Raw genomic sequence first — 13365 nt, 5'->3', positions numbered from 1 at the left:
TCCTACACTCATGCACGGCTTCTGGTTTTCAGTGATGCAATGTGATTGATTCGTTGGGTAAATCTAAGTATCCCCCATGGGTGACAAGACAACAGATGGTGCAGAGAAGAGCGTAGTCTGTTTTTTGTTTGTTTTTGGTAAACAGAGTGCAAAGAAAGTGAAACATGCAAAAAAAAAAAACAGCACATGCTTAAAGCCTCAAAAATATTATCTATCAAAGAGTCTTCCTGCCAGCAAGAGACAAAATGATGTGGACACAATGGTTGAGGGATTTTCTGCAAAATGTTCTCTGTGCAATCAAAAAGACACGCGAAAAGACGTCCCCAATGCTGAGTGGGACTGAGGTGAAACATTCATTCAGTCATTAATGTGATTTATCTCTGCCTCGAACTTCAGTTCTCTTTTATCATTCTCATCTGAGGATCAAACATAAAAAGTGGAACGAATACTGAAGATGTGTTCTTGTAGGAAATTGTATCACATGATTAATAAATGAACCGTTTTGATTAGTGACAGTGTAATGCAGGGACTAACATTGTGGGCTTTGTTGAATATTAGTGAAAATAATTTTTGTGTAATTGTTAAAATCCTATAAAGAAATTCTCTACGAGGTGTAACATTATGCTAGAGTCACATCACATATATCTGAGAAAATCATTTTTGAAAGGACAGCTTATCAAAAGTATTTTTTTAAATGTCTGACAAGATCTACTGGGCCTGAAAGGCTCAAACAGGATCAGCTGAGATAAGACTCCGTTAGTCAGGGTGAAGAATGGGTACTAAATGTTTTACTTTTCACAAGGTTTCAAATGCATCAGCAGGTGATGAGAACTTCTGACGTGAGGCTGAAATCTGCTCACTAAAGGTGTCTGCTCTGCTGAAAATCATTCCTAATGTAATCCTCATAAATCACAAATCACCAGCATTGTAATAACATTTACTTTTCCTGGTGTCTTCCAGCCCGTCTATCTCATTAAAAAAAAATGAGGCTCTAATCGGGAGAAAAGTCTTTCACCTCTCAGCACAGACAGATGCTGATAGATCCTGAGGACCAACGTCTCTCCCCTCGCTTGGACAGACAGAAGCAGCAAACAGACGGTGTCCATGTCTCTTTTAGCTCCGAGGAGCAACAGACACACACATCACACCTCTCATCATATAATATTTAGCTGCTCAGGTTATATTTTTTTTTAAAGTACCTCTCTGCCTGCACTTCACTTCACAAATAAGATATTCCAGTCAGAACCCGTAATGACAGTTACTGCTTGAACGGACTAAGCTACCGTGGATAACGTCACACTGATGCTCCGTGTGGACGACAGCGATGAACAGAAAAGAACGCTCTCATTTTGAGAGCCCAACGAGATTCGAGTCAGTTTTGAGGTCACCTTTACAAAGGCAACAAACTAGGATGAGATGGAGAGAGAGTTACACCAGTTAAGCGCTCAAAGTGAGTTCAGATGAAATGTTTACACCATCCTCTCACTTTGTCAAGAGTCTAAATTTACCCTGGAAATACAGTGCCTCGGCACTTCATAGCCCGAGCTGGAAAAGCACAGAAAGTGATTTGATAGGTGGAGGCATGTGTCAGGTTGTACTGGAGTTGTTCATGAAAGTGATCCAGAAGACTAAAGGAAAATACTGGTTTATAAGAGGGCTCATGTGATATGTTTACCCGCTGGTAATGACAAGAAAGCCAGACATGCCTTCAGTACACCGAACTGTAGAGACAGCCTGCAAATAAACATGAAAAAAGAAATCTACACACTGCAGATATTAAAGACCTTTCAAATATCAGACACAAACCATCACATATTAAATTGATAGGCCAGCCTTTACGATAATGATTTTGTTTGATAATACCAAACTTGAATAAACAGTGCATCATTTTTAAACGACACTAGATGATCCATCACATGCCATCCAAGGCTCTGGAGAGAACTTCAAAGTTTTAAAAGAGCTCTGATGATGTCGAGGGAGTTATTTCAGTTTGGGTTTTTTTGAGAAGGAAAAGCCTCTTTAGAACTATGCCGTTTATAAGGATGGATAACGAAGAGAGATCGCACGGTTTGTTTAAACTCTTTGGTGAAAGTGTCTTTATGGGTCAGTATCTATCAGAAGTTATCCAAAGAAAGAAACAGTGAAATGGTGACGGGGTACTGAGGGACACAGATTTATATATTTACATGGGGAGTAAAGGTGGACCAGTATGATCCAACAGATGAGATTATTGCTGGTTCTAATATAATCCATCCATTAATCATCAGTTCTTCCCAATGGGTTGAGTTTACATACTCTGGTGCAATGTTTAAAATGTCATTGTGAGCGCAACATGAACCAGAACAAAGAGTATCTCTTTCTTTCACTTTGTTCCAGAGAAGGAAACTACATCATGAGACAAATGTAAACACATTCTTAAAGTGAAAGCAGCATAAAGCCTTGAGGTAGTCGAGTATTTCTTAACGTCTTTGATGGCAGAGAAGAAGAGTCAAAGCACCCGTTTTAAAGGAAGCATGAAACACTGATGTCAATCATTCACATTCAGGGTATGTGCTTTGTGGAAGTATTGTTGAACTGTCTTTAAAATATTACAAGTCAAAAAGGGAAAGTTTTGGTATTTTGGCTTTTTTTTTGAGACGGGCGTCACATTTCAGAAGTGTGTGATGTGCCGGATGAATTCCAGCCGCACATGCAGATGTTTACACGCTCCATCCATCACTCAGTGTGGAGCGGCTGACCACATGAACCCTGAGCTTTGCCCACATTTTAACAATAGCTGCAACGTGTACTTCCGTTTGGTTTTCTCTCCTATTTGAGTTTGATTTACAGGTATGCATCTCTCAGAAGCCTCCAGACAATCAGCTCCACTCATCACAATCACGTTCACCGTTGTGGGTTAACCCTTTTCCCATCCTCACAGTGACTCCCTCAGACCACCACAGCCAGAACCGTCTTCATCGTCATCTTGACAGTAATGAGAAAACCAGATGGAGAAAGCCAGTTTCCGCAAAGCTGGTTTGATTTAAAAAGCGCATCTTTCCACCTGCTTCGGGTCGTAGATAAATGACCGAGTACGGGGATGAAAGTGGACGCCAGAACTCACACTTATAAACACAGACATATGGAAGGTGTTTGATCCTTCGTCTCCACCTGTTCCTAGCGATCGGTGATGACAGGGTTTCACTGCTTTCACCACTCACAGGTTAACAACCCAAAGAGAGATCATGGGAAAAGTGAGCAGGGTTACTGAATGCCAGGGATCAAAGCCTTGTGAATATGGTGAAACTGGAGTGGAGCACACTTTTTCAAGCCTTTCCTTTGCATGTAAAGTCATAAAACAAGGTGACAACAACAGGAATTCAACATTTATTTTTGATATTTTGTTACCACATTTAACTCCTGCTTCAAATGAAAACCGAAAATAGGTCACTCAGTCTGCAATGTGCTGCATGCATTACAGAGAAGAAATCACACAAATGGACCTTTTACTATTAGAATCTCACATAATCATCAAGGGATGGGTTATTTATGTGTACTTCAAAATCGAATGTTATACCTTATTATACTGTGTTTATTTTCAATGTTGTCTCTGATGAAATACACAGTAAAGTGTTCTTCAACCTGTGTATATCCAAAGATCATGAACATCATAATTGAATGACTTTGAACATTAGGTTTTGCCAGTAAGTCTTCACCTGACACTTGAATTGACCATTATCATACTACATGATTCTACCACTGGAGGGCTCTAGATCAGAGTATGTCCACATGGAATGAAAGTATTCTGCTTTACAGCAACCACTCCTGCTGTTTGATAAAAATAGATGTCCTGTATCTGTGATATAACATCAGAAAAAGTTACACCTACAAGAAGAAGATGTCCTGTTTTATCTGGAAATATGAAGACAAAAAAAACCAATCAGAATAAGTATGTATGATTATTCAGTATTTGGTACCAGTTTTCAATCAAATGTTTAATTTTATAAATGTCACATATCAGAATGAACATAAATATAAAATAACATAAATATTAAAAAACAGTTTTTTATTCTTTTATTTCTCAGTTAAACACTTGATTAAAAATAATGTCCCCAGTTTCAATAAAGTCAAATATCAAATACAGGTTTGAAACATCTGTAAAACAAAGACGGCCTTTCCCCTAAAAGTGCGAAACACAAACAATTCTGATTAACTAAACTTTCCGGCCTTGACTTTCAGCCTCACACTGGGTGAAAAATGTCCAATATGCTTTTGGACTGTTGGATGAAGACATTTCAGGATGGGAAGATAAGACAGACCAAACAGTGTCTGCACTTTGTTGACCTCAGCTCTCAGAAGATGTGCCAGGAAAAATCACTTCAGGTCAGATTCACCATAAAACTAAAAACAATGATTTGAAAGCTTCTTCGTTATCTCTTCAGGAATTCTCTGTTGTTTCAGTAAAGTAACGATCCTGTCATAGACTTTAGAGGGACTTTCAACTATGAACAACTTAATCTCTCACAGCATTAGAGTTACCCACACTGCAAATTGTTAAATATTAACAAGTAGTGTCCTTCCAAAACAAAGCCTTCAAATGCTCTCAGGCGTTCAGCATGACCAGCGTTGTCATGAGTGCAAGAGCACAGCTCATAAACAAGTCTCACAACTGCGTCTTTAAAAACAATCAGAAAATAGGATTTAGGGAAATAAACGTCTTAATGTTTCACTTGTGTGTGTGTATAGGAAGAAGCATGCTCCGAGATCAAATGCCAGTGTGAGCATTAGTGTCAGGATTGGAGATGATAGTGTATAAAGCGTTTTATATACAGGAAAACCCTGCAGGGTTAGGTCAGCCTCTCAAGAGCTTACTAGCAACCTGAATCTCCGCAGATTGACAGACTAGGAGGAGGGGATACTGAGATCAGCAGCATGGGAAATCCTCTCAGGATCATCTGCAAACCTTCCCTTCAACCAAACAACACACCGAGGTTTTCTACGATAAAGATATTGTCACCGGTGTGGCAGAAGAGTCACATGAGCGCAGATTTATTTATTTCAAGATGGACAACTGTGCAGTGGGTCCTGCAGCAGAAAACCAGGCTGATGACAGAGGAGCTTTGGGGGAAATTAGAGCGTTTCACACAATATATGCAATTTGCATCTTAGGGGAGGTGTAATTACTGTGCCTGAAAACCACAACAAAACCAAAGAAGCAGACCAAAAGTAGGACTATGATTTATGTGTATGATGAAGAGCCTGTAATGGTACATAATCCCCTCCAGATGTGTGACGGGCGAAGGAGCGCAGCTTAAATGTCAATATGTGAGACTCCCATTGCAAGTGAGTGTGCATGTTGTGTGTTTGATGGAATTTACCGGATCATGCATAAGTATTGTTTCATCTGCATGTGCAGTAGTAAGAACAAGAGAGGAAAGCCGCCCGTGCTCATAATACTGTATGGATGACTTCATTTATACAGTCCTACGCTCAAGCAGGCGATGTAGAAGATGGATGGTAATGTGGGTACTGATCATCTATCAAGAGTCACACAATCAACCTTCCTGAAGTCGACACAGCCCACCAACTGATCCAAATATCATTAATATTCCTGGAAAGAAAACCGTGGCTACAAAAATGGTGGACTTTAACAAAAAAAAAAAAGATAGCCACAATAGAGACGTGTGCATGTGTTTACCGGGTCATGCACAGGAAATCTCAGGAAAATCGTTCCTATTTTCTCACATCAATCAAGTATCTGCCTCTTTCTCATTAACGACACACACATTTGTCTTTTGGGAGTTTGGAGATTTACGAATTACATTTTCTTTTCTTTTTTTTCTAAGTAACAGCTAATGAGATCCTTGATTTGATTAATAAATATAAAAGCCTTGTTTACTATTAGTTCTAGTCCGTGGAAAAAGATTGATTGGAAAAGAAAATTGTTGTACGTTACGATGTTTGCAGAGTGTGGGAGGACTAGACGAGCGACACAAGTGGAGCGAGTTTGTTCTTAATTTAGCCAGTCTTTGTTCTGCATGAATACAACACACCTTATTCGTTTTTGCTGAATACCAGTAAAAAATAACTTTTTAAGAAGAGGAGGGACTTGAAAAGATGTGAAACTGAAAACAAACACGAAATCTAAAGAAATGATGAATGGGCTGCCTCTGGTGGATGAATTGTTGAGCGTTTATGTACCAATATGTGTTCTATCTGTTATCTGAAGTCTGACTGGTATGATCATATTTTTGTGTTTGAATGTCAAACTTCTAAGTTTAATCTGAGGAAGCAGCTCGATGCAGAAGACAATCAACAATAATCCACATTCAGTGAGCCCCTCTCGGTCCAAAAATATTCAATTAATATGATTATACCTGAGAGTACAACCTTTCATTTAGTCATAATGGCTATTATTCACATTTAATTTCCATTATTTGATTGCAATGTGCGTTAGCAGGATAATATCAGTCTCCAGGTTGATAAGCACCACAGTCAGTCAGAAGGATGAGTTTGTTCTTGGCATCCATCCGTTTACACTCTGCAGTGACGGTATAATTTGCTCGGGTTTCCCCCGGCACTGTAAATAGCTAAAACCTCTGTGTACTTACTTTTCGCAACAACTTATGATTCAAGCTACAAGTTGTAACTAAAACATTTTTCAACTTTTTTTCTTCCAGTATCAAATCAGGTCGTAAAGGTTTTTCACGTCTGGATAAAGCAAGCAAGCTTTGCTGAACTTATCGTAGAATAGGAAGATTGAAATACTTCAGACAGGCAGACGGCGCTCTGTGTTCGTCACTGTGGAGGAGTCTCCCTCCTCGTGGACATACAGACATGGATATGCTCTCCTTTATCGCCTGACGCATTCCTTTCAAGCTGAAGTCATTACTAAGTTTTAAGTGTGTTGTTCTCATATGGGCATTTACAAGAAACACCCACGCAATGTAAAAAAAAATAAAAATAAACCTTCCTGAAACACAGCTAAGTTCTTGGTTTGATGAGAAAAACTCTGCAGGTCCACCCAGATTTCAGACGAATATAAGAAATCTGGCTTAGTATTAACGTAGACATCAGACTTATCAAGTTTGACTCAGATCATTCAAAAAACAAGCAAAAAAACCCCAACATTCTAAATTAAGATAATACTTTCTGATTAAAGAAAAATAAAAAGACACATTAATGTGACCCTGCAAGAGAAAGCAGAGGATGAATGCCTCTGCCTGCTGGAGCGTCACATCCACAGTACTGTTTCTTGTTGCCCTGCTGGCCTGCGCTCCATCCATCCTAACCTCATTTTCACAACACCTGAGGCAAGTCTAAGAATTACACAAGCGCTTGTTCAAGCTTAAATGACACAGACTGCTTGTGAGGCTCTTTAGTTGCTTTGCTGGTGTGCTGCCACTGTTACTAATCCAACAGAGTCGCTTCATCAATGCCACAGTAAAGTTCCAGCGTACAAACCTCATAAAGAAAGCGCAAACATAGAGGTTCTCATAGGCTCGAACTTGTTCGGCACTGAAGAAGCGTGAGCATGTGAAAAAGATAAGAACACACAAAACATCTTAGCGGCTGTCTTTAAACACCGAGCTCAAAATGGGACGGTGGTGAGCGAAGGACTAAAGAAAAAGCAGAGGGAGAAGGAGGAAGAAGCGCTGTAGGGTTCATCACAAGCCTCTGACAAGCCGTTCAGGGCTCCATGTGGTCTGTTGTATTTAATCAGGACTGACAAACTCCTCATATTTAAGAACTATGCATGCGTTGTGGGACGAGCCGGTCATACAGGAGATCTGTTTATTTAAAGATGTTCCATCTTTCTTGTGTGTGCTAACCTTCCGACAAGGCCCAGAAACACGTGAATCGACCCTGAGTCGGTTCCCAATCAACAAAAAAACACCCACTGAACTGTATTTCACCAGGAAATGGTCTTTCTTCTATTGCGTGTGACTTTGTCCATTTTTCCTGCAGTCATAGAGCCGCACTAAACTGCCCAGACAGCGTCATTAGTGGCTCCCAACCTGCTCAAAGAACATTATGAACTCTCAAGCAGACAATACTTTAATTTGAAAGGCTCCGACTTCTGTGTTTTAGTGAGAGTGGTAGTGATAGTGCCAGTGTGTTGTCAGTACTGTAATATGTATTGTGGAGTTGGTCTGTGGGGGGGGGTCCAGGGGAAGAAATAAAAAAGGTTGGGAGCCACTGGTGTGAATGACAAGTTGATTCAATATCCCTGTTGGTTCATTTCAACAACCTCAGAGGTGGGGCAAACATGGTTAGCCCTTGCTTAGTGCCATCTGTGACTTATTTGAACGCTCCATATGGTTCCTCCATGTCGTCATTGAATTCACAGCTTAACGCGTCTGGCGTTGTGTCCTTATCACATCCAGACTCAGCAACAGAAACATTTAATGGACCGAGGGACACAAAATACAACATAGTTCATGTTTTTAAAATTGTATAGGTTTTTGGGGGAACTTGTTTTCAACAAATGAAATGTGGTTGAAGTTGGTCAAAAAAAAAAATGTAGGAAGGTGTGTTAACATTTTAAAAGGATATGATTATGTTTAGGGTTAGGGTTAGTAGTGACTTGCAGTTCACCAGCCTTAAATAACCCAGTTCATTCAAAAATGGGCTGGAATAGTAAAATAACCACATAATAAACGAGACAATTATATAGTAAATTTAAACAACTCCAAATGTTTCCCTTTGTTTTAGTCCAGAGAAGTAAAATGCTCACATTTATTGTATTTATTTATGAAGGTTATTGTTAACAACCTAACTTTCTTCATAAGAGACAATCATCTAACTATCATCAACTCACTCCTGTAGTGTGAATTTGATTTAAATGTAAACAAGCTAACTTTTTATGGCAGCATCGTTCTCCAATCAGCTGTTTAGTTTTGGTTTTGTTGGCTAATCTCACTAAAACGTTTGTATATTATGCACTCTGGTCATCAGGCTGGATTAGAGCAGCTGGGGTTCGGGTTTTGGGATGTAGGCATGTGTACATGCTGATTCTCTCCAAAGTTTAATTCAATAACTAAACCTCTTGTGGCTCTGCGGAGAAAACAAACTCACAAAAGGAACCCAAAAACAAAAAAAAAGTGAGCTAAGGGATGAAATGGGAACCAAACAGGGAGTATAATGTGTGAAAGTGTGGTTAGTATCATCTGGGTGTTTGCATGAACTCCAGGCTCCACCTCTCAGGAATGCCTGGCATTCAGTGGGCTGTCCTGATTTGCTCTGCCTGGACTCGGATCAAGGCAAAATCTGTGGTCACCAACAACCATTTGTCACAGAGATCACAGTGACATTTTAACACCTGGTCAAAATCCCATTCATGATCAGACCACCGTGAACCCTGAGGCCCTCTAGACACTGGAGGGGTTTATGGTTCACTTAAAAGGTGAACAACTCAGCTGTCAACATCTCCCAGACCGAAACTCAGACCCATTTCAGACTTGAGGACCGACACTGCTCAGCAGCACTGAAGTCAATACAGCAATGTTACCTGATGCAATGTCTAACCTTCACCCCTTCTCAACCATGCCACGGTGATCAGGAGATCACAAAAGACTCAGGGCACCAGACAATGACACCAAAACTGTTTACAGTGTATTGATTCACTTGCTGATAACAGAGTGAAGCTCCAGAGGTGGGTCGTAACATGTCTGAGCGTACTCCCTCTTTGTACTTTAACCTGACAATCAGCCCCTCCCGTAAAACTGTCACACACCTGTGTGAGTGCATCTCATATTCTCCCATCTGAAAGGACCACGGCCCACTGGAAGGATACGTACAGAAAAATACGCAGCTGATTGATATTTGCTTTGTAATTAGTTAGTTTTGAAAAAGCCGTTGACGGAGGGCCCGGGGCAATGATACTGTAAAAGGTGAACGGGACAGGTGTATCAACGCACACACTGGACAATTCAGCCTGCGTCACAGCCCACAGTAAAACTAACTCACCAGTCTCCTTCTTACAAAGTCTATAAACCGTTGGAGAAGAGGGGTCTGTTTCTCTCCAGTTGGTCTGAATAAAGCACACAGTGTCAAACGTTGATGAAAACTACGAGTCAAAACCACAGGAGTGTAAAATTCCCTTGTTCTTCCCAGGAATGCTCAGACTTCACTCAGGTGCTTTTCTTATTGCATTCCTCTGTGGGAGCAACACACCTGTGGGCACTATAGTACAACACAACACCGGCCTGTGGGCGAGCACGCTGATAGTGTTTCCACGTACAGTACTGAGGCGAGGCGGCCTCGGGTAATCTGACCTGCAGCTCGCTGGAGAGAAATAAAGACGGAGGGCAATATGATCCGTCCCCACAGCTTGTCATCAGGAACGGGACAGCTTTGGATCACTATCCCTCACTGGTTCTGCGCGGCAGCCCGACAGACTGCCAGGCACAAAGGAAGTCTTTTGCGCTTCCCAGATAATCGAAGGATATAACTCTCTTTTAATTAGGGACCAAAAGAATCTGCTGACTCATGCAAGAAACTAATGACAGATGGACGGGGATATCCTTCATGTCTCCGTTCAGAGGGCTGCGGATTTCTGCAAAGTGTTTCCAATGCGAGTTAGGAATAATTACAAGAATGTGGATAAAGAAAATCTCCTGTGGCGCACGCCTGCTCTGATTATATGTCAAACAAATATCCGTCCTGCGAATACACAGTAGCATTAGTGCTGAGCTCTTGTCCCAGGGGTCGGGACTTCAGTTTCAGAGGTCAAACATTCACTGTGTAGCCACTAATGGACGGACATACAGTACAAAGGCAAAGATGCTACACTGACACTAAACCATTGTTATGTAACGGAGTTAATGATTTCCTCAGAGGAAAGGCTCTGCAAGCTTTGTCAAACACTGCGTGCGTGTGAGCGAGAGGCCCAATGTCAACCTGTATGGAAAGAGACACCTGAAGTGAACTGTAAAACCTTAAAAATACATGTATTGTCCTCCAATCTTGTCACACGCCTGAAATTGCATTGAAGTGTCTTCGTGATGGCACCAATAACCACTGGTGTGTGAGAATGGGTGAAAATAACCACCCGCTGGCAAGTGGAAAGGACGTCTATTATAAAACTAATGAAGGCATCAAGAGGCATCTGGGTTTGGCTTTCATTACCAACAATCAAAGCAATGCACAATGAAAGGTAGAAAAGCAGCTAAAGTTTGACTCTGAGGCTCTCAGACAGATGCAGGTGCAGCAGACCGTGGCCAATGGGTCAAGCTCATCTACCAGAGGGAGCACTTCCAGAAATAACCCCCGCTGCCCATGAACTGGTGTCTCAAGCACACAAACAATGATCCCCTGGTTTACATAAACAAGACATCATTTTCAACCACAAAGTGGTGAAGGATGTGATTGGCCACTCGAGTAAAAGCTGTGGAAATGTGGGACCTTCTACGTTTCAGCCATGCACTGAAATTAAGTGACTATTTGAGCTTTATGCGAATGCTTAATAAAGCAGATGAATCAATCTTGTTTCTCTTGAGGGGCCACACAAAGCTAAAATGTGATTGAACAGTATAAATAACAGCATAATGATCCATAAGTACCCTGTAAATAATCACAACTCCAAATGCTGACCTTTGTTGAAAATTCAATCCAATGCCTTATGAGAAAACCTGAAAAAAAGGTTTGGAATTACAAAGCAGGAGAGGTTAAAGTTCCACAATGTGCTATCTTTAAGGATGCCTCTTTGTGCAAAATGCAGAGAAAAGTCCAAATGTCTCTTCCATTTTTGCTAAAAAGAGCAGAAAATTACTCCACTTTCTCTCAATTTAGAGGTTCAAAGTTCCATTTTTACACTTTGCAAGGTCATCCTATGGCTTTACTGGAGCTTCTGGTGGGCTGGTCTTGGCCACTGAATAATGAATGGGGTTTCAGGCTGATCTTTGCCATTTTTTCCCCCCTCAGAAAACCTAGAACAGACATTAGTGGTTATTTGCAGCCCTGGAAAGAGGTGCACTGAAATGTTGAGCTGTATTTTAAAAGAACAAGCCTTAGGCAGAGAAACTAAAGGTTTAGGATTTTTCAAATGCACATGAGAACAGATGGAACATGGATGTTTGTGGTGCATGCCTTGAGTGTTTGAGAGTCGTTAGTGTAAAGTTAGTGTGAAGTGGTCTAATCTCTGACCCCTCAAGTCTGACTTAAAGTGGCTCTGCCTGTGTTCCAAATGAGGGCAGAGTGACTGCCAGGACAGCTTCATGTCAAAGCCCTGAAAACTCCAGATGAGCTCCCCACTACTTCCTTGTAATATTGTGCCAATTATTAAAAAAAAAAAAAAAAAAAACCAAAGCTTCCACATGGATTACTGAAACCTTGTGGATGTGAAATAATGATTGAATAATGTTTTTTTTGTTTTGTCCCCACTCTTGATACCCGTTTGTCTTACCTTGACGCACGGTTTTTAACCTGACGGGACCTTTGCAGCAGTCGATCACAGTGAATATGTCATAGAGAGGTAATCCAGACACGGACAGCCCCTCCACTTCCAGGAGCAGCTCCCCCTCGCTCAGTTTTCCGTCCTGATAAAACACAGCATCCTTTCGAACTTGGCCGATGTACGGAAACTCTCCATTCTCCGCTCCTCCGCGCAGCTCCACGTTTATCTCCCCACAAGAGTCCCGCACGAGCGCGCACTCGTTCACTTTAGTGATCCAGTGGGTCTTCTTCTGGATGACTTTTGACATGATGATTGCAAAGTCCAAACCAAAGCCGTTAGTTCCGAGGAGTGGTGCACAGTGCGGACTGTCGCACCGGACAGGAAAGTTGGACAATTCTCCCCCCAGTCCGGAGCCGAGGCATGCTGATCTCAGAGCAGGTCCACAGCCACATCTATTAAAACAAACAGACTTTCTGTGATGGTTTCCGCATCTTTACCGTCATGACGCGCTCGAGAGATCCAAATCCTCAGTCCGGACGCCTGTGTCACATCCAAACACACAAAGTCTTCTTCGATCCTCAAACTTCGCGCTTTCTTTTTACACTTTGAAACAGAATGAACACGTTTTACCTATAGCATGAGCAGACCGGAGTTGTCCTCGCCACTGGCGGCGCCTTTAAGCAGGTATCAAGACAACTTCATCCAATTTGCTGGTGCGCTCTGATGGAGGAGCGCGTCCGGAGTGCGCATGCGTCCCGCTGCTGGCGGACTCCTCAGACCAGGTCCGAGGCTCCGCCCAACCCACCGCACGGCCTTTACAAACGGATTACAGCGATCTGTGGTCAAATCCCCTACTCAGGATCTGCCTCCAGCCTGCCTGCTGTATTCATAAATGATGGGAACTCGTCAGATGGATTATTTATCAGGACTGCAAGTTTTAAGTACAAATCAGCAGAAGGAATAAAAATCTGTGGGTGTGGGAGGTGACA

The 13365-nt window shown here is 41.7% G+C and overlaps 1 protein-coding gene across 1 annotated transcript in view; it reads right to left on the bottom strand.

Annotated features, from left to right (window-relative positions):
- Window positions 1–13122, bottom strand: part of LOC308113484 (membrane-associated guanylate kinase, WW and PDZ domain-containing protein 1-like) — an 80641-nt gene extending 67519 nt beyond the window's left edge. Inside the window, exon 1 of the mRNA XM_080469827.1 lies at window positions 12386–13122. Coding sequence (XP_080325953.1) covers window positions 12386–12683 — 298 coding nt within the window. The 5' untranslated portion in view covers window positions 12684–13122. The remainder of the gene's footprint in view (window positions 1–12385) is intronic.
- Between the last annotated feature and the right edge of the window lie 243 nt (window positions 13123–13365).

The sequence above is a fragment of the Lipophrys pholis genome (genome assembly GCF_963383615.2).
Source record: "Lipophrys pholis genome assembly, chromosome: 8".
NCBI lineage: Eukaryota > Metazoa > Chordata > Actinopteri > Blenniiformes > Blenniidae > Lipophrys > Lipophrys pholis.
This window is presented reverse-complemented; position numbering and strand designations above follow the sequence as displayed.